At 42.6% G+C, this 26,050-nt stretch overlaps 1 protein-coding gene across 1 annotated transcript in view; it reads right to left on the bottom strand.

Moving 5' to 3' along the window:
* itga1 (integrin, alpha 1) overlaps window positions 1-26,050 on the bottom strand; it is a 226,037-nt gene that overhangs the window by 150,668 nt on the left and 49,319 nt on the right. Inside the window, exons 6-7 of the mRNA XM_043688299.1 lie at window positions 20,860-20,987; window positions 15,069-15,217 (exon numbers count right to left, since the gene is read on the bottom strand). Coding sequence (XP_043544234.1) covers window positions 15,069-15,217; window positions 20,860-20,987 — 277 coding nt within the window. The remainder of the gene's footprint in view (window positions 1-15,068; window positions 15,218-20,859; window positions 20,988-26,050) is intronic.

Genomic DNA, 26,050 nt, shown 5'->3' with positions numbered 1-26,050 from the left:
GAGCGAGTGTGGGCCGAGTCCCGGAGCGAGGAGCAGAGCGAGTGTGGGCCGAGTCCCAGAGCGAGGAGCAGAGCGAGTGTGGGCCGAGTCCCGGAGTGGGGAGCAGAGCGAGTGTGGGCCGAGTCTCGGAGCAGGGAGCAGAGCGAGTGTGAGCCGAATCTCGGAGCGAGTGTGGGATGAATCCCAGAGCGGAGAGCAGAGCGGGTGTGGGCTGAGTCCCAGAGCGGGAAGCAGAGCGAGTGTGGGCCGAGTGTCAGAGCGGGGAGCAGAGCGAGTGTGGGCCGAGTCCCGGAGCGGGGAGCGGACCGAATGTGGGCCGAGTCCCAGAGCGGGAAGCAGAGCGAGTGTGAGCCGAGTACCGGAACAGGGAGTGGAGCGAATGTGGGCCGAGTCCCAGAGCGGGAAGCAGAGCGAGTGTGGGCCGAGTCCCGGAGCGGGGAGTGGTGCAAATGTGGGCCGAGTCCCAGAGAGGGGAGCAGAGCGCGTGTGGGCCGAGTCCCGGAATGGGGAGCAGAGTGAATGTGGGCCGAGTCCCAGAGCGGGAAGCAGGGCGAGTGTGGGCCGAGTCTCAGAGCGGGGAGCAGAGCGAGTGTGGGCCGAGTCCCGGAGCGAGGAGCAGAGCGAATGTGGGCCGAGTCCCGGAGTGGGGAGCAGAGCGAGTGTGGGCTGAGTCCCGGAGCGGGGAGCAGAGCGAGTGTGGGCCGAGCCTCGGAGCGGGGAGCAGAGCGAGTGTGGACCGAGTCCCGGAGTGGGGAGCAGAGCGAGTGTGGGCTGAGTCTCAGAGCGGGGAGCAGAGCGAGTGTGGGCTGAGTCTCAGAGCGGGGAGCTGAGCGAGTGTGGGCCAAGTCTCAGAGCGGGGAGCGGAGCGAATGTGGGACGAATCCCAGAGCGGAGAGCAGAGTGAGTGTGGGCCGAGTCCCGGAGTGGGGAGCAGAGCGAGTGTGGGCTGAGTCTCAGAGCGGGGAGCAGAGCGATTGTGGGCCGTGTCCCAGAGCGGGAAGCAGAGCGATTGTGGGCCGAATCCCTGAGCAGGGAGCTGAGCGAGTGTGGGCCAAGTCTCAGAGCGGGGAGCAGAGCGAGTGTGGGCCGAATCCCGGAGTGGGGAGCAGAGTGAATGTGGGACGAATCCCGGAGCGGAGAGCAGAGTGAGTGTGGGCCGAGTCTCAGAGAGGGGAGCAGAGCGAGTGTGGGCCGAGTACCGGAGCGGGGAGCAGAGCGAGTATGGGCCGAGTCCCAGAGCGGGAAGCAGGGTGAGTGTGGGCCGAGTCCCGGAGCGGGGAGCAGAGCGAGTATGGGCCGAGTCCCAGAGCGGGAAGCAGAGCGAATGTGGGCCGAGTCCCAGAGCGGGAAGCAGAGCGAGTGTGGGCCGAGTCTCAGAGCGGGGAGCAGAGCGAGTGTGGGCCGAGTCCCGGAGTGGGAAGCAGAGCGAGTGTGGGCCGAGTCCCAGAGCAGGAAGCAGAGCAAGTGTGGGCTGAGTCTCAGAGTGGGGAGCAGAGCGAGTGTGGGCCGAGTCCCGGAGTGGGGAGCAGAGTGAGTGTGGGCCGAGTCTTGGAGCAGGGAGCAGAGCGAGTGTGGGCTGAGACCCGGAGCGGGGAGCAGAGCGAGTGTGGGCCGAGCCTCGGAGCGGGAAGCAGAACGAGTGTGGGCTGAGTTACAGAGCGGGGAGCAGAGCGAGTGTGGGCCGAGTCCTGGACAGGGAGTTGAGCGAGTGTGGGCCGAGCCCCGGAGCAGGGAGCAGAGCGAGTATGGGCCGAGTCCTGGACAGGGAGTTGAGCGAGTGTGGGCCGAGCCCCGGAGCAGGGAGCAGAGCGAGTGTGGGCCGAGTCCTGGACGGGGAGTTGAGCGAGTGTGAGCCGTGTCCCGGAGCGGGGAGCAGAGCGAGTCCTGGACATAGGCCAGTGTGTGAAGGCAGTTTGACCTCATGTTGTGAAGATTGGTGGGCACGGAATTGGAAAAGGTCTATAACTTGAGCACTTTATAATCACTTTTTATTTTCATTCTGGATTTTTAATCTCTTTATTCCCATGCTAATCTTTTTTTACCTATTTCAATTCTGTGACAATACTTCAAGTTTCTCTACCTAGGTACCCTGTACCTAAGATGGCGCCAAAGAGGTGACATTACAAACATTTCACTGCACTCATTCAACAATAAAGGCTGTTTTAATCTTATTCATTCTGGGTTTCTCCTGTATTTGGTTTCGTTAACCTTACGTGTGGCTCCTTTTTCTTTTTAACTAAGCTAACAATTTCTCCTGTCATCCAAGGTTCCTGAATCTTGGTACCTTATCCTTCATTTTCACAGGAACATGCTGGTCCTGAACTCGAATCAGCTGGTCTTTTAAAAGCTTCCCACATGCCAGATGTAGATTTACCATTAAATAGCCACCCCCAATCTCAGTTCCTAATATTGTGGTCATTAGCTTTCTCCCAGTTTAGTACTTTCGCATGAGAGCTACTCTTATCCTTATCCATAACTGACTTAAAACTTACAGAATTCCTGTTACTGTTCCTGAAATGCCACCCCACTAAAACTTCGATCACCTGGTCAGGTTCATTCCTTAACATCAGATTGAGTTTGGCTCCTTCCCTCATTGGGTTATTGTTTCAAAATAACCGTCCTGAACACACCTAACAAATTGCCCGTATCCAAGCCCCTACCACTAGGCAAGTCCCGGTTAATGTAAGGGAAGTTAAAATCAACCACCATTGTTGTTTTCCCATTTTTCCATAATCTGTCCTCTTATCAGTTCCTCTATTACCTGCCAGCTGTTGGGAGGCCTGTAGTACAATCCTATCAAAATGATTGCAGTCTTCCTGTTGCTGAGCCCTACCATATGGCCTTGCTGGATGATCCCTCCAAGGTGTCCTCCCTCAGTACCACTCTGATATTCTCTACAATCAGTAACACACCTCCCCTATTTGTTTTATGTCCCTCTCTATCTCACCTGAAACATCTAAATCCTGGAATGCTAAGCTGCTAATTTTATTTCTCTCTCAACCAAGTCTCTGTGATAGCTACAACATTATAGTTATATGCACTAATCCAAGCTCTATGTTTATCTGCCTTGTCTATCGTATTCTTCACATCTATTCCCGCCGTATTCATTAACCTCTCCTTGTTTGTTCTTCCTCTTAGCTTTACTGGTCTTCGCCTCCTCAGTCGTTTTACTCATTGATGTACCACTCCAGTTCCCAGCCTGCCTGCCACACTAGTTTAAATCTTCCTAACTGGCACTAGCAAACCTCCCTGCCAGGATATTGGTGCTCCTCCAGTTCAGATGTTCTTGTACAGGTCCCACCTGCCTGAAAGATCCCAATGACTCACATATCTGAAGCTCTCTCTCCTACAATAGATCTTTAGCCACTTATCTGATTATACTATCTTCCTATTCCTAGCCTCACTGGCACATGGCACAGGAGGTAATCCCTAGAGGTCCTGATTTCAACTTCCCACTGAACTCCCTTTGCAGAATCTCATCTCTCTTTCTGCCTATGTCATTAGTACCAATATATACCACAACCTCTGGCTTCTCACCCTCCCCTTCAGAATGTCCAGTGCCCAGTAAGAGATGGGTATCAGTCAGGTAACATCCCATCCTAGAGTCTTGCTTACGACCAGAGAAACACCTATCTGTGCCTCTTGATATAGAATCCCCCTATCACTACTGCTTACTTGAACTTTGACCCTTCCTGCTTTACAACAGAGCCAGTCGTGGTGCCACTGATTTTGTTGCCCCGTTTTTCCCCTAAGAGATCATTCCCCCACCATAGCTGCAACAATACGGTATACTTGTTAGAGAGGGAAATGGCCGCAGGGCATTCCTGCATTGCTTATCTTCCTGTTGGTCACCCAGCTTTTCTCTGTGTAGCCCTTACTGGTGGTGTGACCAGCTTGCTCAATGAGCTATCCACGACATTCTCAGCTTCATGGCCGTTCTATAACATGTCCGCCTACAGCTCCAGGTGCTCCATTCAACAAATCAAGAGCTGCAGCTGAACATAGCCAAGCATATGTGGTTACCATAGAGACTGGAAGTACCCCTAATTTCCCACATACTACAGGAGGAGCATTCCATGGGCCTAGTTCTCCTGCCATTGTGAACCTTATCGACCAAATCAACCTTATCAATTTCAGAAAAAAATCCAGGAACTGATTATAGTGCCGTACCCACTTGTCACCAAAGCCAGGTCTCTCTATTCCTTGCAGACTGAAACTGCAAAATATAAGAACTTCATCTCTCTCCAGATATGACAAACTCAGTCTGCAAACCTGCCTCCTGAGCAGCCAAGCCGCAATCACTTTTTGAGTCATAATGTCACCTCCAGAGCTCTGTCCCTAGATTCAATTCTACCTTTGCTCTGACTGACCCCACTCCTCAGCTATGCTTCTGCTATCGCTGTTCACCCCCATAGTCTCTCTGACTAATCCCACTCCTTAGGTATGTATCCCGCTGTCGCTGTTCATCCCCTGGTTCAATCTATTACTGCTGCTGTCACTGCTCAGACTGACCTACGTCAACAAAGTCACTGAATTTTCTTATTTGCTGGGTTCTGCTCACGGATATGCTTAAGTAAGCACAAAGCTTGAAGATGGTGTTTTTGCATCTACATGATGGCTTTTAAGAGCATACCATGTTGTATTGTGCAGTCTAAGAGCCAAATGGGTGATGCAGTGGCTCAGTGGTTCGCACTGTTGCCTCACAGCGTCAGGGACCCAGCTTCAATTCCTGACTTGGGTGACTATCTGTGTGGAGTTTGCACATCCTCCCTGTGTCTGTGTAGGTTTCCTCCAGCTGCTCCGGTTTCCTCCCACAATCCAAAGATGTGCAGGTTATGTGAATTGATAATGCTAAATTATTCATTGTGTTCAGGGATGTGTAGGTTAGATGCATTAGTCTGGGGCAAATGTAGAGCATAGGGGAATGGGTCTGGATGGGTTACTCTTCAGAGGTTCAGTGTGGATTTGTTGAACTGAAGGGCCTGTCCCCACACTGTAGGGATTCTATATAAAACAGCTGGCTGCAACAATATCCTTTAGAGCAACATCCAATTTTTGATGGACATAGTTTTCCATAACTAACATTTGAATATGCAGAAAATCTCCCTAGGCTGAGATAGAAGGCATTGACTTTGCATATTACATTCAGTTTTGATTGGTCCTGATGTTTTCTGGCTGTCATGATAGAAATAAGAATGTAAGAAACACAAGTCATTAAAGCAGGTGGAGGCCATTCAGCCCATTGGCCTTGCTCTGTCATTAAATCTGATCCGATAATAAATGCTGGATCCATTTCTCTAATTTGAAATATGTCAGAATTAAGAGGTAACACTTGGTTGTACCCCTGTTTGAGGCTTCAGTTGTCAACAAGAGAAAGATAATTTAATGTAATCCAAATGCTTCTGCACAAAATATTGTGCTACAACGTTCCAAGTGTTTTGCCTTTTTTTATCCACATATGAAGTCTCTCACCACAGAGGAGTCACCTATGTTTCTTTCTCAATTTTTACACTGCAGTAGTTGATACTACTATAAGATTGGTAGTGCCTCATAACATGGTACAATATATAGTTCAGGACAATCTGCTTTATTGTTTTGAGGTTATGTAGCTGATTTTTAAAAAAATGATCAATGATTACATACCTGTAGTTTGAATGTTAGATTTAACTCTTTGTGATAAAATATGCTGATTCACATCTCCCCTTTCTAGGGACTGCCTGCACCTTCACATCAGCACAAAGCGATGAGAAAGAATGGTGCTCTCCCTTCTTGGTTTTTGCTACAATTTTACATTTTTTAAACAGTTTAGATTGAACAATGTAATCTCTTCGTCATTATGAATTGGTGAATAGCAGCTAATGTCATGGTGTGGGTGTGGTATTGGCAGCTAGGTGCTTTTACTGCGGGCACTCACTGACCTACATATAATTTTGAGTGACTGACATTGATATTAACCACAAGAAAACAAATAACTGCATCTGCTGAAAACCTGAAACAAAAACAGAAAGTGCTGGAGAAACTCAGCAGGTCTGGCAGCATCTGGGGAGAGAAAGCAGAGTTAACTAGTGACCAGTTCTGAAGAAGGGGCCCTGGACTCAAAATGTTAACTCTGCTTCCTCGCTACAGATGTTGCCAGAACTGTTGATATTAGCCACTATGGCTGATAGGACAATATCAGGTCAAGGATGGTGTCAAAACGTCACAGCTATGACATCTTTTATAAAGCCAACTGCTGTCCTGGAAATGATTTCATGGCAAACATTTAAGTAAAGAGGCTGATAGAGTAATGCACAGAACTACCCAGTCTCTAATGGTTGATTTTGATTTCCTGTGTTTTATATCTCCACGTTGGTCAATATGTATCAACAAATAAACAGACAGTTCCCTCAGGCTAGGTTGCAGTGCTGCCAACATTACAAACTTCAAAGTATCGAATCAAAGGCCATCCAGCAGCAGAACAGAGTCGGATGTGCTGAAAGCTGAACTGCCCAATACAAAACCAGATAATTGGCCACCCTTCCAATGACAAAAACATATTGCTCCCTGGAGACAAAGACAACTATTATTTTCATTTGTCTTGAAGGACAACACTGAAATAACTAAACACGATAAATTCCAGTCCTATGTGAGGTAATTATTTGAACAGCAGTACTAATACTAACTTACTATTGTAAGCTGAATTTAAAGGCTCAGAGTCAAAAAGTATGGTGCTGGACAAGCACAGCCGGTCAGGCAGCATCCAAGGAGAGTCGAGGTTTCAAGCATAAGCTTGATAAGTCAACTCTCTTGCTTTTTGGATGCTGCCTGACCTCCTGTGCTTGTCCAGCACCATACTTTTTGACTCTGATCTTTAGCATCTGCAGTCCTCACTTTCTCTTCCCTGAATCTAAAGGCTGCTTCTCATTCCTTACCAACAAATCTATTATTATTCTCAAACTCTTTCATTGGTAAGAATGTGTCACTTTACAAGACTAGAATACTTCAATATTTTTCATTTAAAAAGCAATTTCTATAATAGCAAAGCAAATTTGCACTCCAAGGCTCCAATGCAGTGTTCTGTTTAAATACTGTTAATAAAAATATTCACCCGTATGCTTTTTGCAGAGGTGCTGAAGTTGACAGTTCTCGGTCAATGCATCAACATGAGCAATCACACTACAATGTTTGCAAGATTTGAAGTGTCTATAAAATGAATTATTGCCCCGGTGCTGATTTGTAAATGGCTTTTAACTACTTTTTCCCAAATGTGGTAGTTCTGTTCTTATGCAATCCCGTGTTATAAGAGCATCGCGTAATAGCAGCACCATTTAAACTAATGGGACCAGAATCGTATAATAACCATGATATGCTTTAGAAGTTCACAATTTAGAAACAGTGTCCCCAAATCGTCAATTGCGTTGCAGCGAAAAGCACGATAGAGCAAAATGGCCTCTGGTTGTACAGACTCTCTCGAATAAGTTTGGTAATTCTAGCATTTAACGCTGAGAACATGAAATGTTTTGTACAATCATGGAGTCTGGAGATCAGGACTGAAAACCATCAGGAAAAACAATATATTTGCTGAAGCAATAGCTAGCGTATAAAAATAGCATCTTTGAATCTTTACACTTGAGACTACAGAGTGGCTACATTCCGCAACATAGGAAATTAGATTACAAGATGCATCTGGAAGCAATGCTACATATATCCCTATGGTCAAAGGGCATTCATTCCCTCCTATGGCAGCATTTATTGGATTTCTTATTGTTTCATTTTCAATAAATTAAAGCGATAAGATAGGAATCCTTTATTCAAATGCCTTAAGTAATTCTTTTCTAATATTTTGAAAATAGAACAGGCCAACAATGCTGAATGTATGGTTTCATTCTTGTGCCCCTCGCATTTACTGAACTTTCTCAATGCTGATATATGGAGTGCATGTCAGAAATTAAACAGGTCGCAAAGTATTAATGAGATAATGGACAAGAATTATTCTGATTGTTATGTATCACATCCTTTGAGTGTATGCAACTAAGCACTTCTCCCATTTGAGTGAAAAGATAAGAAAACTAACAAATAATATGATGGGGAAATGGAATGTCTTAATTCTAACTCAGTACTGTTCTCATTGACAACTTACAATTGTTCAATTCAGGCCTACTACTTGACATTTCCAAATTCCAGTATCAGGAGGATTTCATCCCTATCCAAAAATATTCTAGCCTTTGACAAACTGCCAATTTATTCAGAAAAAGAGTACAACAAAAGGTTGTCCTTCTTGTGAACTTAATTGTCTCAACTGTAACTTTACCCTCTTAAAAAATACCACTAGCTCTTTCTCAGGCCTGTTCTTCGCAAGGTAGAAGACAAATTGATACATCACCAGCATTTTTTTTCATGTTTAATAAGGCATTATAGACTGGCACAAAACCAGAATACTTCAATTTTTTTTAAATTTAAAAAGCAATTTCTATCACATAAGAGTAAATTTTGCATTCCCAATATTGATTTGTGTTCAAATGTCATTGGTGAAAAATAATCAAATTTTAAAACTATCTCATAAGCTGGAAGACAACTCGGTATAACACCAGCTTTTGTTTTCCTTTTTAATAAGCCATTAGAGATGGCAACAATAACCTATATCTGCCTGGAATGCTCATGTTTTGGTGCACTTTACAGCAGGAGGAAATGCACCCTGAGCATGTGGATAGAATAACAAAGTGGAACGTTTTGAGTGGGCAACTGCAAAAGTATGGTTGAAAATGGGCGCAAGGGGGAATGTCGTCAGTGAGAAAAATTGACTGTGGCAACAAAATCACAGAATCCAACAATGGTATGTACGGACTGTTGTATGACATTTAAGACTGAAGAGAGTTAGTCATTTATTGGCCACCTTTTTGAAAACCACTGCAGTCCATCTAATTGAGATGCACATAGAGTGCTGTTAAGGAGGGGTTTCATGATTTTGAATGAGTGAAAACGAAAGAACAGTGATATATTTCCAAGTCAGAATGCTATTTAACTTGGAGGGGAACTTGCAAGTGGTGGTATTCCCATGTCCTTGCCCTTGTAGGTGTTCTGTGTGAAAAAATATCATTGGATTCATGTCAGCAAGTTGAGGGATCAGCAGGAGTGAGAACAGCCAACATGCCAGTATTTTGTGCGTCATATACAGATGCCAGAGTTACCTCAAGTATGCACCTTAATGTATTTTCTCAGATTCAGCAGATCAGCCACTCCTTTTAGTGGGTTTGAGGTTTATAATTTGAATTGTAGCTTGACTTGGCCCAATATCTAAGGGGATGATTCAGATCGCCAGGAATCGTAAATGAAAGTCCTCACACTCTTCTGAAATGTATGATGAGCAATCACATGATTACATCTCTTAAAAACAACTTGAAAATGCACTCTTTAATTGACAAATTCAGCACTGTATCTTTTCTATCAAAAATTGTTTATTTTTTAACCATCCTTAAAACATAAAATAACAGACACTAACACTTTCTTTCAAATATAACCTTTAAAATATCAATTAATTTCTTAATTTAGAATGTGCATGTAAAAACTGGCTCTACTTTTCTACAAATTGGTCCAAAATGTGAAGTACGTGGAGCTCACTGACACACTCACTGGAGGAGGAGGCTCCATAAATATCCCCATCCTCTTTGATGGAAGAGCCCAGCACATGAGTGCAAAAGTAATATTGAAGCATTCCCAATAATTTCAGCCAAAAGTGCCAAGTGGATGATCCATCTCGGCCTCCTCCTGTGGTCCCCAGCATCACAGATACTAATCGTCAGCCAATTCGACTCACTCCACGTAATGTCAAGAAACAGGTGGAAGCACTGGATACTGCCAAGGTTATGGGCCCTGACAACATTCTGGAAGTAGTACTGAAGACTTGTGCTTCAGAACTTGCAGCTCACCTTGGCAAGCTCTTCCAGTATAGTTACAACACCGACAGTATGGAAAATTGCCCAAGTATGTCCTGTATACAAAAAAACGTGACAAATCTGACCTGGCCAATGACTGCTCTATCAGTCTACTCTCGATCACCAGTAAAGTGATGGAAGGTGTCATCACTGTGCTATCCAGCAGCACTGGCTCAATAATGACCTGCTCAGTGACACCCAGTGTGGGCTCCTCCAGGGCCACTCAGCTCGTGATCTCATTGCAGCCTTCATTCAAACATGGACAAAAGAGCTGAATTCCAGAGATGAGGTGCGATAACAGCCTTTGACATCAAGCCTGCATTTGAATGAGTGTGGTATCAAGGACCATAACAAAACTGGAAACAATAGGAATCAGGAGGCAAACTCTTTGCTGGATGGAGTCATATCTGACACATAGGAAGATGGTTGCAGATATTGGACATCAGTCGTCTCAGTTCCAGGGCTTCTCTGCTGGAGTTCCTCAGGGTAGTGTCCTACGTCCAATCATCTTCAGCTGCTTCATCAATGACTTTCCCTCCATCATAAAGTCAGAAGTGGGAATGTTCACCAATGATTTCACAATGTTCAGTACCAGTCATGGTTCCTCAGATACTAAAGCAGTCCATGTTCAAATGCAATAGAATTGGGACAATATCCAGGCTTGGGCTGACAAATGGTCAGTAACATGTGCACCACACAAATGCCACGTAACGACCATCTCCATTAAGAGGTAATAGAACTGCCACCCTTCCCCACTCCCTACCCCCACTGGTGACATTCAATGGTGTCACCATCACTGAATCTCCTGCTATCAACATCCTGGGGGCTTACTATGGAGCAGACACTCAACTGGATAGAATATATAAGTACAGGGGTTCAAGAACAGGTCAGAAGCTAGGAATACTGTGGCGAGTAACTCACCACCTGACTCCCAAAGCCTGTCCACAATCTACAAGAGACAAGTCAGGAGTGTGATGGAATACTCCCCACTTTCCTGCCTTCTTAAGAAGTTTGACATTATCCAGGCCAAAGCAGCCCATTTCATTGGCACCAAATCCAAAAGCATCCACTCCCTCCATCACACTCAGCAGCAGCAGTATAAACGCTACAAGATGCGACAAGGTACAAAATTCACCAAAGATCCTTAGACAGCACTTTCTAAATGCTTGATCACTTCCATCTAGAAGGACAAAGGCAGCAGTTACATGGGAACATCACCACCTCCAACTTCATCTCCAAGCCATGCACCATCCTGCCTTGGAAACATATCACCATTCCTTCCTTCCCTAAGGGCATTGTGAATCTACCCACATGGACTACAGCAGTTCAAGAAGTGAGTTCACCACCATCTTCTCAAGGGCAACTAGGGACAGGCAATAAATAATTTAAAAAATGAAAGAATTGAGGAGATTAGAAATCAGGGACATAAACAAAATTGCTAGAAAAACTCAGCAGGTCTGGCAGCATCTTCAGAGAGAAGCACGGTGGCACTGTGGTTAGCACTGCTGCCTCACAACGCCAGAGACCCGGGTTCATTTCCTGCCTCAGGAGACTGACTGTGTGGAGTTTGCACGCTCTCCCCGTGTCTGCGTGGGTTTCCTTCAGGTGCTCCGGTTTCCTCCCACAGTCCAAAAATGTGCAGGTTAGGTGAATTGGCCATGCTAAAATTGCCCATAGTGTTATGTGAAGGGGTAAATGTAGGGTAATGGGTCTGGGTGGGTTGCTTTTCGGCGGGTCGGTGTGGACTTGTTGGGCTGAAGGGCCTGTTTCTGCACTGTAAGTAATCAAATCTAATCTAATCTAAAAAAATTCTAAAAATCAGAGTTAACACTTCATTTCCAGTTACCCTTCTTCAGAACTATGGTAGGTAGTAAAAGGTTAGTATTTATGCAAAAGATGGGGCGGGGAGGAGGGAAAGAGTCAATGATAGAGGGAGATAGAGCTCAAAGAGACAGACAAAGGTGTGAGTAAACTTGAGTCTGGGAGAATGGATAGCTGCTTTAGGAGACAGGTGATAAATGCTGGCCAGCTAGAAATGTCCATACCCCATGAGTAACCAGTTTCTTCTCTCCTCTTTTAGCCTCGTTGTGCAGTTGGCTGATCCACTTCAGTTTCTGATCAATGGTATCTTTTAGGATGTAAATTGTTGGGGGTTTGATGATGATAATGCCACAGGAGGAATGGTTATGCTCTTGTTTGCTAGAAATGGAAACGTTCCGAGCATTTATGTAGTCTGAAGGTTTCTTGCCACTGACAAGTTTGGATATTTTCCAGAACTGCATGCAGTTACAGACTGCCTCATTATCTAAGTTGATACATCTGTAAGCTCTGACGACTGCTGAGTTGGAAATCTATATTTCATTCTGTAATGCTGTAATCTGGTTATGTTAAAGGGTGGCTTGCATATGATCAATATTTTTAATTGTAGATTTTGTAAACTTGAGACAAGACCACTATATTTGATTTCTATGTTCTGTGTGCCCAAGTCAACAAGTTGAAAAGAGGATATCCTGTAATTTAGACTACCTAAATGCTGGAAAACTTGGAAACAGATTTCTTACAAATTGACTCAGATTTAGCATTCAAAAGTCTTGCACAGCAGTGAGAATTCCTCAAATGAAAGATTCGCAGGATCTTAAAAAAAAATTAATCTTCCTTTGTTAAAATACCTATTTCCTAGTACACAATTAAATGGTACATTTTTGGCAACACTGAAATTGGCATCATTCAACTATTCTGTACTTTGAAGTTAAAATCAAAGGATGCAAACCACAGACAAGAAAGGTGTGGAAGTAGCAGTATATCAAAACAGAGACCAAAAACAAAATTGATGCAACCCTGGATAATAGCACAGATAAGATAAATTGCTTGTCTTGAGACCTCTTGTTTATTGAAAGCAGTAGCACAGCAGGCCCGTGGGGATCAGTCCATAAAAGGTCTGTTTGTTCTATTACTTCAGTAGCTGTATATCCTTGTTTGGAAGAGTGGAGGATCTGTTTCTAGTTGTTAACTCTCTCCAGAATTAGCATTCAACTCTAAAAGGCCTTAACTGTAATCTTACTAAACATTTCACAGCTTTCACAGACTCCAACAGTGCCTAATAACATGGGTGGAAGAGAACTGTTAAATTGGTCAGGAGCCCTCACTGTAGTAATATATGTTGGCTGCCCCGTGTTAGTCCTGTTGTTGATTGGCAGCTCGTCTTACTGAGGCCTTCAATTTCCAGAGTTCCTGATGCTATTTAAAGACAGGCTGTGCCACTAAATGGGAAGGTGCACTTTGGCTGCATGTAACCTGAAAGCAGCCAAAGACACCGATTGTTCAAATTAAACAGCTCAACGCTTGGCTTCTGTATCTGAAGGGGATTATATCACAGACTCTGGAATACACTCACAGAGAGAAAGGTCTTTGATTTTAGTTTAGTGGAGCTCCTCATTCCTGTTTGGTCTGATATATTTAAGCAATGGCTTGATTGAGAATTCATGAGATTTTAGTTTACAAACTGACACACAAAACTGTTACAGACTACAGGGGAACCTAGAACTCGGGAACCAATTTAAAAATAGTGGTCTCCCATTTAAGATGGAAATTAGGAGGAATTTCTTCTTGCAGTAGGCTGTTCGTTTTTGGAATTCTCTTCCCCAGAGAGTCGTGGAGACAGGGTGATTGATTATATTCAAGGCTGAGTTTGACAGATTTTTAACTGAAAAGGACATCAAGGGCTATTAGAGGAAAGGAAGAAATAGAGCTAAGGCCATAAAAACTGCAATGATCTTATTGAATGGCCCATTAGTTTCAATGGGTCAACTGTGTCACAGATCATTGAAGGTAGCAGGGCAGGCTATGAGGCCATTAAAAAAGCATACAGAATACTTGTCTTCCTTAGACAAGGCATACATTACAAAAGCAACAAGAATGTGCTGGGATTGTACAAAACACTGGTAAGGACAAAACTAGAGTTATGGCCATCACATTATAGAAAGGACGTCACTGCACAACAGAGGGGATTCACCAGCGGCTGTCTGGGATGGCCGGTCTGAGCTGTGATAAATGATAGGGTATGCCCGAATTCAGTTCCTTGGAGTAGTGAAAATTGAGATGAGACCTGGCAGAGGTATATAAGATTATAAAAGGCAGAGATAGGATAGGGTGGATAGGAAGGTACTTTTTCTGTTAGTAGAGAGGTCAATAACCAAGCACATAGATTTAAGGTAAGAGGTAGAATGCTAAGACAAGAGTTTAGGAGAGATTCCTTTGACTCAGATGGTGATGGGAGTCTGGAACTCACTGCCTGGAAGGTTTCTCGTAACATTTAAGTAACACTGAGATATCCACTTGCGTTGCCATAGCTTCTACGGGCCTACAGATGGAAAATGGGATTATTCTAGGTGACTGGCTCTGGCATAGTGGGCTAAATGGCTGCTTTCTATGCTGTAAATACCTATCAGTAGGAGTCTCTATGACCTCCTGCTTCTATTTCTTATGGTCTTATGTTTGCCAACATCACAGTGTTCTCTAATACTTGGAAATAGATTTTCCGCCAAATCCCCTAGTTTCTGCACTGAAACATGGATACTTGCACTTTGTAAACTTACGACGCTTCTATTTTTCAAAAGTAAATGTTGAATACAATGTCGATATTTGCAAGCCAATGTAATAGCCACACTTTCTAAGATGAATTCACAGAATAATATTAAACCATGCTGGGGATATTTGGAAGGAGAACAATCACAATACATTGATACAATTGTGTCATTTCATTGTTTTGGACAAAGTGCTTTTAAAGCATTTCCATGACATGTATCAAATCTTAATACTGACAGAATCATTGTAATATTCTAATTCACTCCTTACCAGTTTAATAGAAGATGCAAAAAGTGGACAGACTTATTAAGGATAACAATATGTTAATGTTCACAGAAGACAATATCTAGGCAGCTCTCATTTAAGTTACTCTATTTATCATACAGATCTTTTGACTACAGGTGGTGAACCAAACTGAACCACAACAAAAACCTCATATTAAAAATATATTCTTATAGAGCTTTGCCTGAAAAACTTTAGCCATGCTTAAATATCACCATCAGTTCTCTTCATGTAAACTCATATACATTAGAGAGTAACTATAAGCTAGTGATTAGGATACAAAGCACTAACCTGGCATACTCAATTCCAAGGGCTGTTTTTGTCTCATTTCCACCCCACTGCTTTATCTCTTTAGCAGCTTCCACAAGATCCTCTGTTGTGCTGTACTGATTGAGACTGACTTCATGTGTGACTTGATGGCCATATTGCATAATTCCAACCTAAATTATTTGTGCAAGAAATAACATTACTGCAATAAAACCATAAGCATCCTTCAATTCTTATAAATTCAGGGAAAGCACAACAAAACAGTGGACCAGTTTCTTATATCAGCAAAATAATTGTAAGGCATTTTGCTGTCCTAGTGGTATTTTGCAGTATTGAACATAGTAACCAATATATTGAGTTACAGAACAACCCTGGTTAATCCGAATGATCAATTATTCGAATTTCGGATTATCCGAACAAGATCTCAAGGCCCCAGTATGGCTTTCTTTGTTTACGATCAGATCAGTTATTCAAACAATCAGTTTTCTGAACAAAATATTCCCTGCCAGTCTCATTTGGATAATCGAAGTTGTTCTGTATACTGTTTTGAGACCATACTCCTCAAAGATCTGTCAGTTACACCACCTCCATTGTTACATAAGACAATTGGAGTTCATCTTGGCCTAGAGCCCAGGGTCGGCATTATTGTAACCATTCACTAGCTTGGTGGACTTGGTTGCAGCTACTGGCCTTGGATCTTGTTCCTTTCATTTGAGAGGCTGAAAGTGGGGAAGTAACACTACTCAGGGTGTTTTCTCCAGTTCCACCCCTCTGCCACCACGGCCCTTGTAGAAGGCATTTGTTATAGTACCACATATGAGTCATTTCATGGAATGTTTCTTGTATTGGAGGAAGTTCCACCTCAGAGAGCTGTCAGCCGATCAAATTACAAAATAGGTCCTCAGTCACGGCTGGGACTACAGATAATCCCCTGATTATAAGTGTGAGGATCTCAGGATCAGATAAGGGCTCAAGCCTTATGCCAGGAGCTGTAATCAAGATCCCATGGACAGCACAGTGTGCATGAAGTGGCCGGAGACAAACTTGGAAAAGTCAATGGGGATAGGATTAGCTGGGGGGGTGCAAACATTTTGGAAATGCTTTTAAATTGGACAAGTGGGCCTCTAGGTGAGATGCCCCCACGTTTCCCACCCAGAACTCAAGGACAATGACTTGTTGAGCTTGCCCCATCTTAAGCTCTTGCCCCTTGTCTCAGAGTTGCCACCATGCATGAGTAGCCCCTAGGCAACCATTCTGTAGCCACTTAAAGGCTTCAGTTCAGGCAAGGCCAAGTGACCTAAGTCTCACCTGCACAGCACCCCACCTATAAATTTCTGACAGGTTGTGGATGAATGGGTAAGTGGCATGAATAATGTACTTCCAACCCACAAACCCATTGACTGAGAACCATAAAATATTGGTCCCAGATTTTATTGCAAGAGAAAAGATGAAATGTTACAGATGAGTTCCCAAGTTACAGTTTTACATTCAGAAAACATAGGATCAATTATTTTTCAAATTAAAGTGACATATTCTTAATGAAGGGATAAGACTGCTTTAAGAGCTCAGTGTGACTCCTCAACTTAAATACGCACACAAATCCTGACGTGTGGTATTTGGTCTTTGGCTTTGGAGTATGTATGCTTGAATATCTTTAACAATATTATATTCCAGTCATGTGTTTGCATTGCTGAAACATACAGAAAGTGACTGGATTTCATGAGGATGCAGAGATAAATAAAACAAAATCAGCAGAAGGTGATGGAAAGCTGCCATACTACTGTCAGCAAAAGATAATCCAGAAGGTTGCTGTAGGAGTTTCCTCCTGGAACAAGCTGTCTTGTCGAGCTTCCTGTATAAGGAGCAGAAGCTGATCAAGACCAGATGTTCAAAAGCTGCATTTATAGCATGCAGAGAGACAGTAACTTGCAAGTCACAGCTGCAATACTCTTGTTTCTGCTCTTACAGAGCATGTAGTGTTTATGCTAAAGGTAGCACCATGGTACAAGAGACAGGGCTTTCGGAAAAAAAATTATCGAACAAACATTGGGGATAATATTTACAGTAACAAACACAACAAAACCCATGTTTCTTAATTGCATAATGGTATGGGATCAGAATACATTTCCTGTATAGTTATGTTGATTTATTAATCTATTTATGCAGGAAAAGAATTATTTTGGGCAACGAAATGAGTGCTGGGTTGACACCACCTAATATCATTTTCACAATTTCTTTGCATGCACAATTTTCATCTCAAGTACGCAAGAGATTAAGCACAATTCAATTCAAATGAACTGGAACAAATCCTACAATGCCCTTTGTATGGTTCGAAGCTTTCCTAACCATGGGCACTAAGATCAGCAGGCAGGACAACTGGTGACATTAATTGATCCAAGAGATTGAGAGAAGAAAATTTTCATAGATTCCCTACAGAGTGGAAACAGGCCATTTGGCCCATCAAGTCCACATGAACCCTCCGAAGATCATCCCACCCAGACCCAGCCTCCTACCCCTGCAACCCCATATTTCCTATGGCTAACCTCCCTAGCGTGCACATCCCTGGACACTATGGGCAGTTTAGCATAAGCAATCCATCTAACCTGACTGTGGGTGAAAATCAGAGCACCTGGAGCAAACCCACGCAGACGCAGGGCAAATGTACAAACTCTGCACAGACAACTGCCCAAGAGTGGAACTGAACCCGGGTCTGTGGCACTGTGAGGCAGCAATGCAAACCTCTGAGCCACCGTACCATCACTTTGTTTCAAAAACGTTGTCTGCATTGCTGTAGTAACAGATAATTCCCTCCAACAACAAACGGGGTTATGTGCTGGCAGCAAAATCATTGCTACAACTCACTGAAATCACACTGATTGAAGGAAATAAAGCAGGGACAGCATTGAGGCCACTGGATACCTATCCCATCCCCACAATCAGCTTCATTACAAGATGACCTGTCCCTGTGAGATCAAGAGCTGCCATTGGTGCCACAAAAGAGTTGGCCTGCCATCTAATCTCCTACCTTTGGTCTGCAGTGATACAAAACTAACTCTTGATGGAAACATGCCCATACAATAGGAAATGGTGATCAGTAAGCTTTGCTTTAATCATTCTTTACCTCACTTTCTCCTGATGATACTGCTTGGCTGATGTTTTGCTGACATGTGGTGGTCATGGCCACTGACACCTCTTTGAAATGGTCATCTTTCATATTGGAACTGAGGGAGTGAATATTCACAGCATATTCACAGTGAAAGGATATAACAGAAATGTGCTGTCCTGCGCTAACCTCTTGAAAAATAGTGTATGACTATTCACTCCTCAGTGAAAGATATCTGCTATCCTTTTCTGGTCTACATGTGACTCCAAACCAGAACCCCACTCAGTTACAGCTTGATCTACCCAGCCTATGGGGATGGTCAATAAGTATCAGCAGCATCCACATCCCAAGAACGGCTTTTCAATAAGAAGGAACTCATTCTTTTCTCCAAGTGAATATTTCTTCCATTGGTCACCAGTCTCAGTTATGGCACCACGGCAAAATACTGAGACAAACATTTATCTCATAAAGTGGGAAGAAAGGTCAGGGATGCTTTTGTGAAGTAAAACTAGCAGAAATGGAAAAATAGAAAATATCATGAATAGAAAGGCCAATGCTCAAACAATACAAAAACAAATAACTTGAAGGAAAACATTCAGCCATTGGCACTGAGAAAAACACTTATAGGCTACAATATAATGTATGGGGAACACACATAACTGACATTGGCTGCGCATGGAAATTCAGAATTGCCTCATCCCTTGCTATATTTCTCTTATAGCAAGAGTGAAGGGAATAGAAGCAAACACTGGAGTTTAAAAGCAGGCTACTTCTGACACTCAAAGAGCACTTGTGCAATCAAATCAATTCCAGTTACTTATGGCAATTGCATATTTGGCACTCTTTAGATCAGCAAACTGCTGTTAGAAAAAGTTCATTTTTCCTGGGTTCCAAGCTCATATTCAAATAGTGAAGTTTTAGACAAGACAGCAGTTACTGACTGTGCTAAATTAACATATTAACTACAGAAAAACACACAGTCTTGGAGGAGTGCAGCAGGCTTATTTCTCCAGCAGAAAGCTATGTGCAGACTGAGTTGGACAGGAGGAATGCGGTTTTGTCTGTCTGAGGAGGACCGTTACAAATGCCTTGTATGGTATCAGTGTCTGTAATGTTGCTTTATGCTGTAAAATTGCTCAATGAATTATCTGTCAGCCAAGAACTTCAGTTGAAAAGACGGAAGTGAATGTTCACTGATGTTAGGCTACATTGGGCAAATAAATTAAATAAAATTAAAACAACTGAAGCAGTGATGTGAATATAGCCTTGATGTCATTTCCAGAAGTTGATATTTTCTTTCAAAAAGGTATTATTCCATTATCTTATGGCACATACTAATTTTCCATATTAATTTTGAACATAAATCACTTGGGTTCTGCAGTTTGGACTATTTCGTTGTTTTGTGCATCAATCAGTTGAAGTGGCTTTATCAAAGACTTTTCCTCATTTCTCAAATAACAGGGAATTGAGAGAAAGTGGCCCATCATTACTGCAAAAAACACAGCATGCCCAGCACAGAACTAAATATAAGACATTACTCCAACAAGTGATTCAGACATGCTGAAGAAAATGAATGCTTTCTGTTTTAATGAGCCATACATACTGTTTAACTGATGCATGCATGCAGCATGTTCATCACAGACTTCAAAAGCTTGGCTCTGTTACGGCATAAACAATACTGCACTTCTGCAAATTTCAAGCCAGATGGTAAACAAGTAGCCCATGGCACCTTGTTATTTGGCAATTTTCTCTTCATTCATGTTCTGTGCGTGCTGCTATGTGGCTGAGTGTAAACATACATTTGTACTTGTAGGGATAGTAAGGGCCATAGAAAGAGAAAGAATAAACCTCCAATTAGGCTCAGTTGGTTAGATTTACTGCTGGCAGTGAGCAGCTCTGCTTTGTAGTATGTATTATGGTGGATGGGTGATAATATTTGAATTTGTATCCAGTGGCATTCGGAATGTCAACCGTGGCTTTATGTTATAGCCATAATCTCTGCATTATCTGACCCAAATGCAATTGGCATTGGACAAATCTGATTAGAGAGATGAATATGTGACTCAAAAGCTGCGTTGGGAGGAGTGAGTCCAATTTGTGGGACACTGGCATCAATACTGAGGAAAGTGGAACCTGTTCCATTGGGATGGCCCCTATCTGTGCTAGAGCGGTGTTCTTGCTAATTACATAACTAGAGAAGTAGAGGGGTCAGAGATTGGTCAGTCATGTCTCGGGGCTGCTCACTGAAGTCGGTCAGTGGTCTGGGGCAAATACAGTACTGATTATTCGTACGTCAATCATTGAGGAGGGTTCAAGGGGGAGAGTTACAGGACTACTACCAAAAGGATGGGATTAAGGCTGAAGATGACTCACCAATACATCACATTCACTCTGTATCCACCTTCCGAAAAGGGTCATGCACTACCACCCTCACTACTGCCTACATAGACCCTCATTTGCTATTATCCACCCCAATACCTGACATCACGAGCATTGTGTGCCTTCTGTGCTGCCTCCCCATCTGCACCGAGTGTACATTCAGAGTCTGTCCCAGTGCCTTCAAAACTAGCTTTCCTGCTTCAGTGAATAAATCCTTTTTGGGATTACTTGCAGCAGAGACTGTTATGATTCTTGTACAAATTATCTTTCAGACCAGTTGAATAAGTAGTTAAACCAACACAAATATTTAAATAAAACAAGTATTTGGCTGACCTGGGTTTGCTGAGGACCAATTTCAATTTTTTCCAGCAGTTTTATAAGGAAGTTGTTAACGCTAGTCCAAGGATATATGCTGTTCGAACCATCAAGTACAATCACAATATCAAGCCGTGACTTGCAAGCTGCAATTACAAGTTGTTGCACTTTTAAATTAGAAACTAACATTCAACAATATTTTTAAAGAGCAGTACAATAACAAATGCAGGCAACTTTGAAATTCAAGCACAACTTGGGTATGCAAAAGGGAGATTAACCAAATGTGATGCCAGTGGGCTATCTCACCAACCAACGACAGAAATTAGAGTTATTATTTTTGGGTGGTCGCAATGACACTTATGGCTTAACAAGCTATTTGACTATTCTGTACAATTATTTTGCTTTTGGTAGTATGTGGGATGTAATGGTCACTCCTTACTCTATCTAAATGCATTATGGTTTGTACAGCAACTACACTGCCTAGGACCGTAAGAAACTATAGAGCATTGTGAACAAAGCCCAGTCCATCAACCTTCCATCTGTTGACTCCATCTACACTTTTCATTGTTTTAGGAAAGCAGCCAATATCATCAAAGACCCCTCCCACCCCAGTCATAATCTCTTCCAATCTCTTCCATCAGGCATAAGATACAAAAGCTTAAACACATGTACCAACAGATACAAGAACAGCTTCTTCTCTGCTGTTATTAGACTTCAGAATGGACCTCTAAAATTTCGCATCTAATGTTGATCTTGCTTTTTGTGGGCCTCCTTTACAACCGTAGCTTTATATTCCTTGTCCTGTAGAATCACCCTATGATCTTCATATGTTATGATCTCCAAGTAGTGCACGCAAAACAAGATTTTTCACTGTACTTAGGTACATGTTGCAATAATAAATCAAATCAAATCAAATCAATATACTCAAGAGTAACTTTTGCCTGACCCTGGTGATTTTCTAAAACCTCTTTCATTCACACTACTGTATATAACACTGTTCCCCAAATGTACATCTCCCACATGTATTGATTATTCCACTCAAACTGACTTGCTTGCGCATGATTGCTGATGTTATTGTTACATCATGAAGTACATCACCAACGTATTACCATGTCCATTCCCAATATACTACAGGGAACACAGGCCTGAGGTTTGAATTTCAGTTGTCGACAGGGAGACATTCCAGTGGAAGCATGGACTTACCAAATTACCTTAAAACTAGTTTGTTCAAACAAAATTGTTTAAGATAATTTATCACATAAAGAAAAACACAGTAATCAGAATTGTTCAGAAAAACAAACCTGTTTTATTCCGTCATTCCATGTAATAAGAGACACCAGGACATAAGACTCCTACCAGGAACTTTTGTGGAAAAGTTGAACTGTGCTACAATCAGATCCACAGCTCATCCTGCAGACCATTAGAGTCCTCATGCAGCAATCCTGCTGTACGGACAGTTCTGCTGGATTCCTGCAATGCAATAGTGGTTTGCCAAATGCTGATGCTTTTGGTCTGCCACAGTGACATCACATGGAGTCTCCATGAGATGAATATCTTCCATGTGGTGAAGGGAATGTTCCTGATGAAGAAGAATGATGATGAAGAAGGAAAGAGTATTAATCAGAGTCTCAGCCCGATCTTTTCAACTCTAGCTCACTCAAGAGCATTTCAGCCGAACATTCCCCAATCCTTGTTCCCATGGCTAACATATGTCCCTGTCCTTCAGCACACTCCCACTTCCACCAGTTAAACATGCCCAGTGAGGGAGCAGCCTTGCAATGCAGCTTGGTCCAGTTTATGTGCTAGAGCTCCAAGGTGCACCATTTAAATAAGTGCTTGCTGTAAGATGCTCAGATACATGCCATGATGATGTGAAGGAGGTTACACATGTCAGATGCCAATTGACTGTGGATGTGGAGTGCATGTAGTTGCTGTTCATACAGCGTGGCCTGAGCCTTAGGTGCCAGTTGTCCAAGATGGAGTTTCAGAGGAGCCAGCAGTAAGCAGGAGTTGCCAGGTACCTGCTCTGATTGGTTGGAAAATGTAATTTTTCGATCTCAAGAATGGTCTCACGCAACATCTTGCTGGATTTTCTCACACCTCTTGCTATAGCCCATGTAGTTCAGGGCCTGGGAAGATGTCGCACAATATGCAAATTGTAAAATAGACATTAAGATTGAACATATTGTGTTATCTTGAAATTTAAAGCAATTAAAATCAATGGGAAATGAATTGGCCAAGTGCAGAAGTGTTTGTAAAATGCATAAATATGGTATTACTTAGGAAAAAGCATTTAAAGACCAATATGAGTCAGTGCTGATAAATGTTTATGTTCATGCTCATACATCTAAATTTAAATCTTAGAAAAACATTGAAAATCCAAGGGTATGTATGCCTCCATTCATGTTGTTGCAGCAGTATTATAAACATGTTAGTAAAGATCTTTTTCAGATAAAACCAAAAATACAAATATTGTAGGAGGTCTTCTGTGATATCAAAGGTTTGCGAAGGCACCAGTTTAGCAGTGTTGACAAAGCTGACAGAAATCAGTGCAGTGGCCTGTCAAATTCAGGTTCACCTTAAGTTCATGAACTGGATTGAATGGAGAAATGCGTAACATGTTCTCCCAATGGAGAAGAAATATTATGTAATCTCAGCAAAACTGCAAAGAATGTCCATCTCCTGCTCCTTGACTCAGTATAATTCAAAATCATCCAAATTTTCTCTCTCGAAATCAAAAAAGAGATGTGGTATGACACTGAGTCATCTGACAGATTGTACCACTGAGCACAGTAGCACCAAACTGGCTTCTGTTAAAGTCAGACCTATTTGATTTATCCTGAATATACATTTACACATTCATTTTCAAATTAGAAGGAAATGTATGGAAAGCAAACTTTTAAGTACTGGCAGGAAGAACAGAGTTTAGGAGTTGGATATATCAGCAATTTTATGCAGAGTCAAGCCGTGCCAACTCCCTGAAGTGTTGTAATTTTTCACAAGGTATATTTTTCAGGAGTGAAGGTTACTTGCTAGGAAATGGTCTGATAGCAACTTGTCTCATTATTTATCCACCTTAGTGATCCCTTTTTCTTAAATTTGCAGTTTTTCCAACAGCCACGGACCCCTCTGACAGCACAGGGGGTCTACCTAAAGCAGATTAGCTGCCCAGTTCAAGGAGGCAGCTCACCCACCACCTTCTCAAGAGCAGTTAGGTATGGGCAATAAATATAGGACTGTCCTGCAACCTAAATCCCATGAGTGACTAAAGAAAAACTGGAAAATATTTGACTTTGTTGGGTAGATAATATGCTGTTGCAGCATTGGAACAGATAATTGAAGAAGCACAAGTCTTCAGTTGCCAACTGAAATGTTCAGGTTGCAAGTTTGCTCGCTGAGCTGGTAGATTTGATCTCAGACGTTTTGTCACTATGCTAGAAATCACAGTGCAGTGCAGTGGCCTGTCCTTGCAGGGTATTTTGTATATGATGTTTATTCTGCTGGCGTTGTTGGTACGTGGTCCTTTAAATTCATCAGGAGCTATTTCAGTGCGGTGGTAGGTTTGTGGGTTACCATGATGTCTAGGGGCCAGAGTAGTCTGGTCATCATCTCCGAGATGTCTTTAATGTATGGCAGGATGGCAAAAGTCTCTGGCTGTGTTGTGTTGTCTTGTTTAGGCCTGTTCTGTAGGAATTGGTAGACTGTGCTTATCGGGTACCCATTGTTCCTGAATACATCATATAGGTGTTTTTCCTTGGTTTCTTGTAGTTCCAAGGTAATGCAGTGTGTTGTGGCTCATTTGAATAATGTCCTGATGTCCTCAGAACACCTCTGAAGAAGGGTCATCAGACCTGAAACACTAACTCTGATTTCTCTTCACAAATGTTGCCAGACCTGCTGAGCTTTTCCAATAACTTCTGTTTCTGAATCTGGAACATGGCTGCTGTGTATGATTTTGCGAATAAAACCTTCTTCAAACAATTGCTTGTCTAATTTGTGAAGCATGTACATTTTCAGGAATTTTATATTAAGAAATGCATCATAAATATTCATAGTTCTTGAATATTTTGTAGGTTCGCCTGATCAGTTTCTGGATCCCCTGAGGTGTTCTCTGCCTACCAATGAGCAAATCCATCATGCAAACATTAAACTGAATTCAATTATCGCTACCTAGGTGATAGTGGTGAGACCAGAACTGATCTCAGTTCTTTTGGGTAGGAGAGCAAGAGAAGCATTCAGCATAGATTCCCACTTCTAATTGTTGCTGACAATGTATGCACATGCATTCTGCATGTCAATAGACTTGACTACAATCCTCCCATTATGGGAGGACACCATGACAAAACTCACTTTTATTTCTAACCCATAGCTAATTGTCTTTTTGGATGAAGCAGAGGAGAATAACAACAACCTCACAACCATAACCAATTTAGCCTAAGTCAGCATAATCAGCAGGGGCAGGGAAAAGTGTGGGATAAAGCTGTTGAAAGTAATGTTCTATGTAAAATTCTCAGCAAGACCTGTTTTCATCTTTGGTATTGCTACTGTACCCATCCACCAACTATAATTAGCTCATATGGAAGTTGTAAGCATATAAGAGACAAGGACACTGGAGGGATATTTTCCTCACAGTCATTCAATGAGACATTGTGAGGTGGAATTTAATGGCTCCTTCCTCCTTTGAGTCTTAGAATGGCTGGCTAATCTAGGTGTACATCATCCTCTGCTTGAGTCCCCTCATTTAAGTTGGGGACAGGGAAGCCAGAGATTGGCTTTGCTGCCATAAATACAAACAAGGATCATGTAAGGGCATCATCCAGGTAAAAACAATGACTGCAGATGCTGGAAACCAGATTCTGGATTAGTGGTGCTTATTTTCCTCACAGTCATTCAATGAGACATTGTGAGGTGGAATTTAATGGCTCCTTCCTCCTTTGAGTCTTAGAATGGCTGGCTAATCTAGGTGTACATCATCCTCTGCTTGAGTCCCCTCATTTAAGTTGGGGACAGGGAAGCCAGAGATTGGCTTTGCTGCCATGAATACAAACAAGGATCATGTAAGGGCATCATCCAGGTAAAAACAATGACTGCAGATGCTGGAAACCAGATTCTGGATTAGTGGTGCTGGAAGAGCACAGCAGTTCAGGCAGCATCCAAGGAGCTTCGAAATCGACGTTTCGGGCAAAAGCCCTTCATCAGGGATAAAGGC

This window comes from Chiloscyllium plagiosum, chromosome 1 (assembly GCF_004010195.1).
Source record: "Chiloscyllium plagiosum isolate BGI_BamShark_2017 chromosome 1, ASM401019v2, whole genome shotgun sequence".
Taxonomy (NCBI): domain Eukaryota; kingdom Metazoa; phylum Chordata; class Chondrichthyes; order Orectolobiformes; family Hemiscylliidae; genus Chiloscyllium; species Chiloscyllium plagiosum.
Note: the sequence above shows the minus strand (reverse complement) of the source record. Positions and strands in the feature narration are given on the sequence as shown.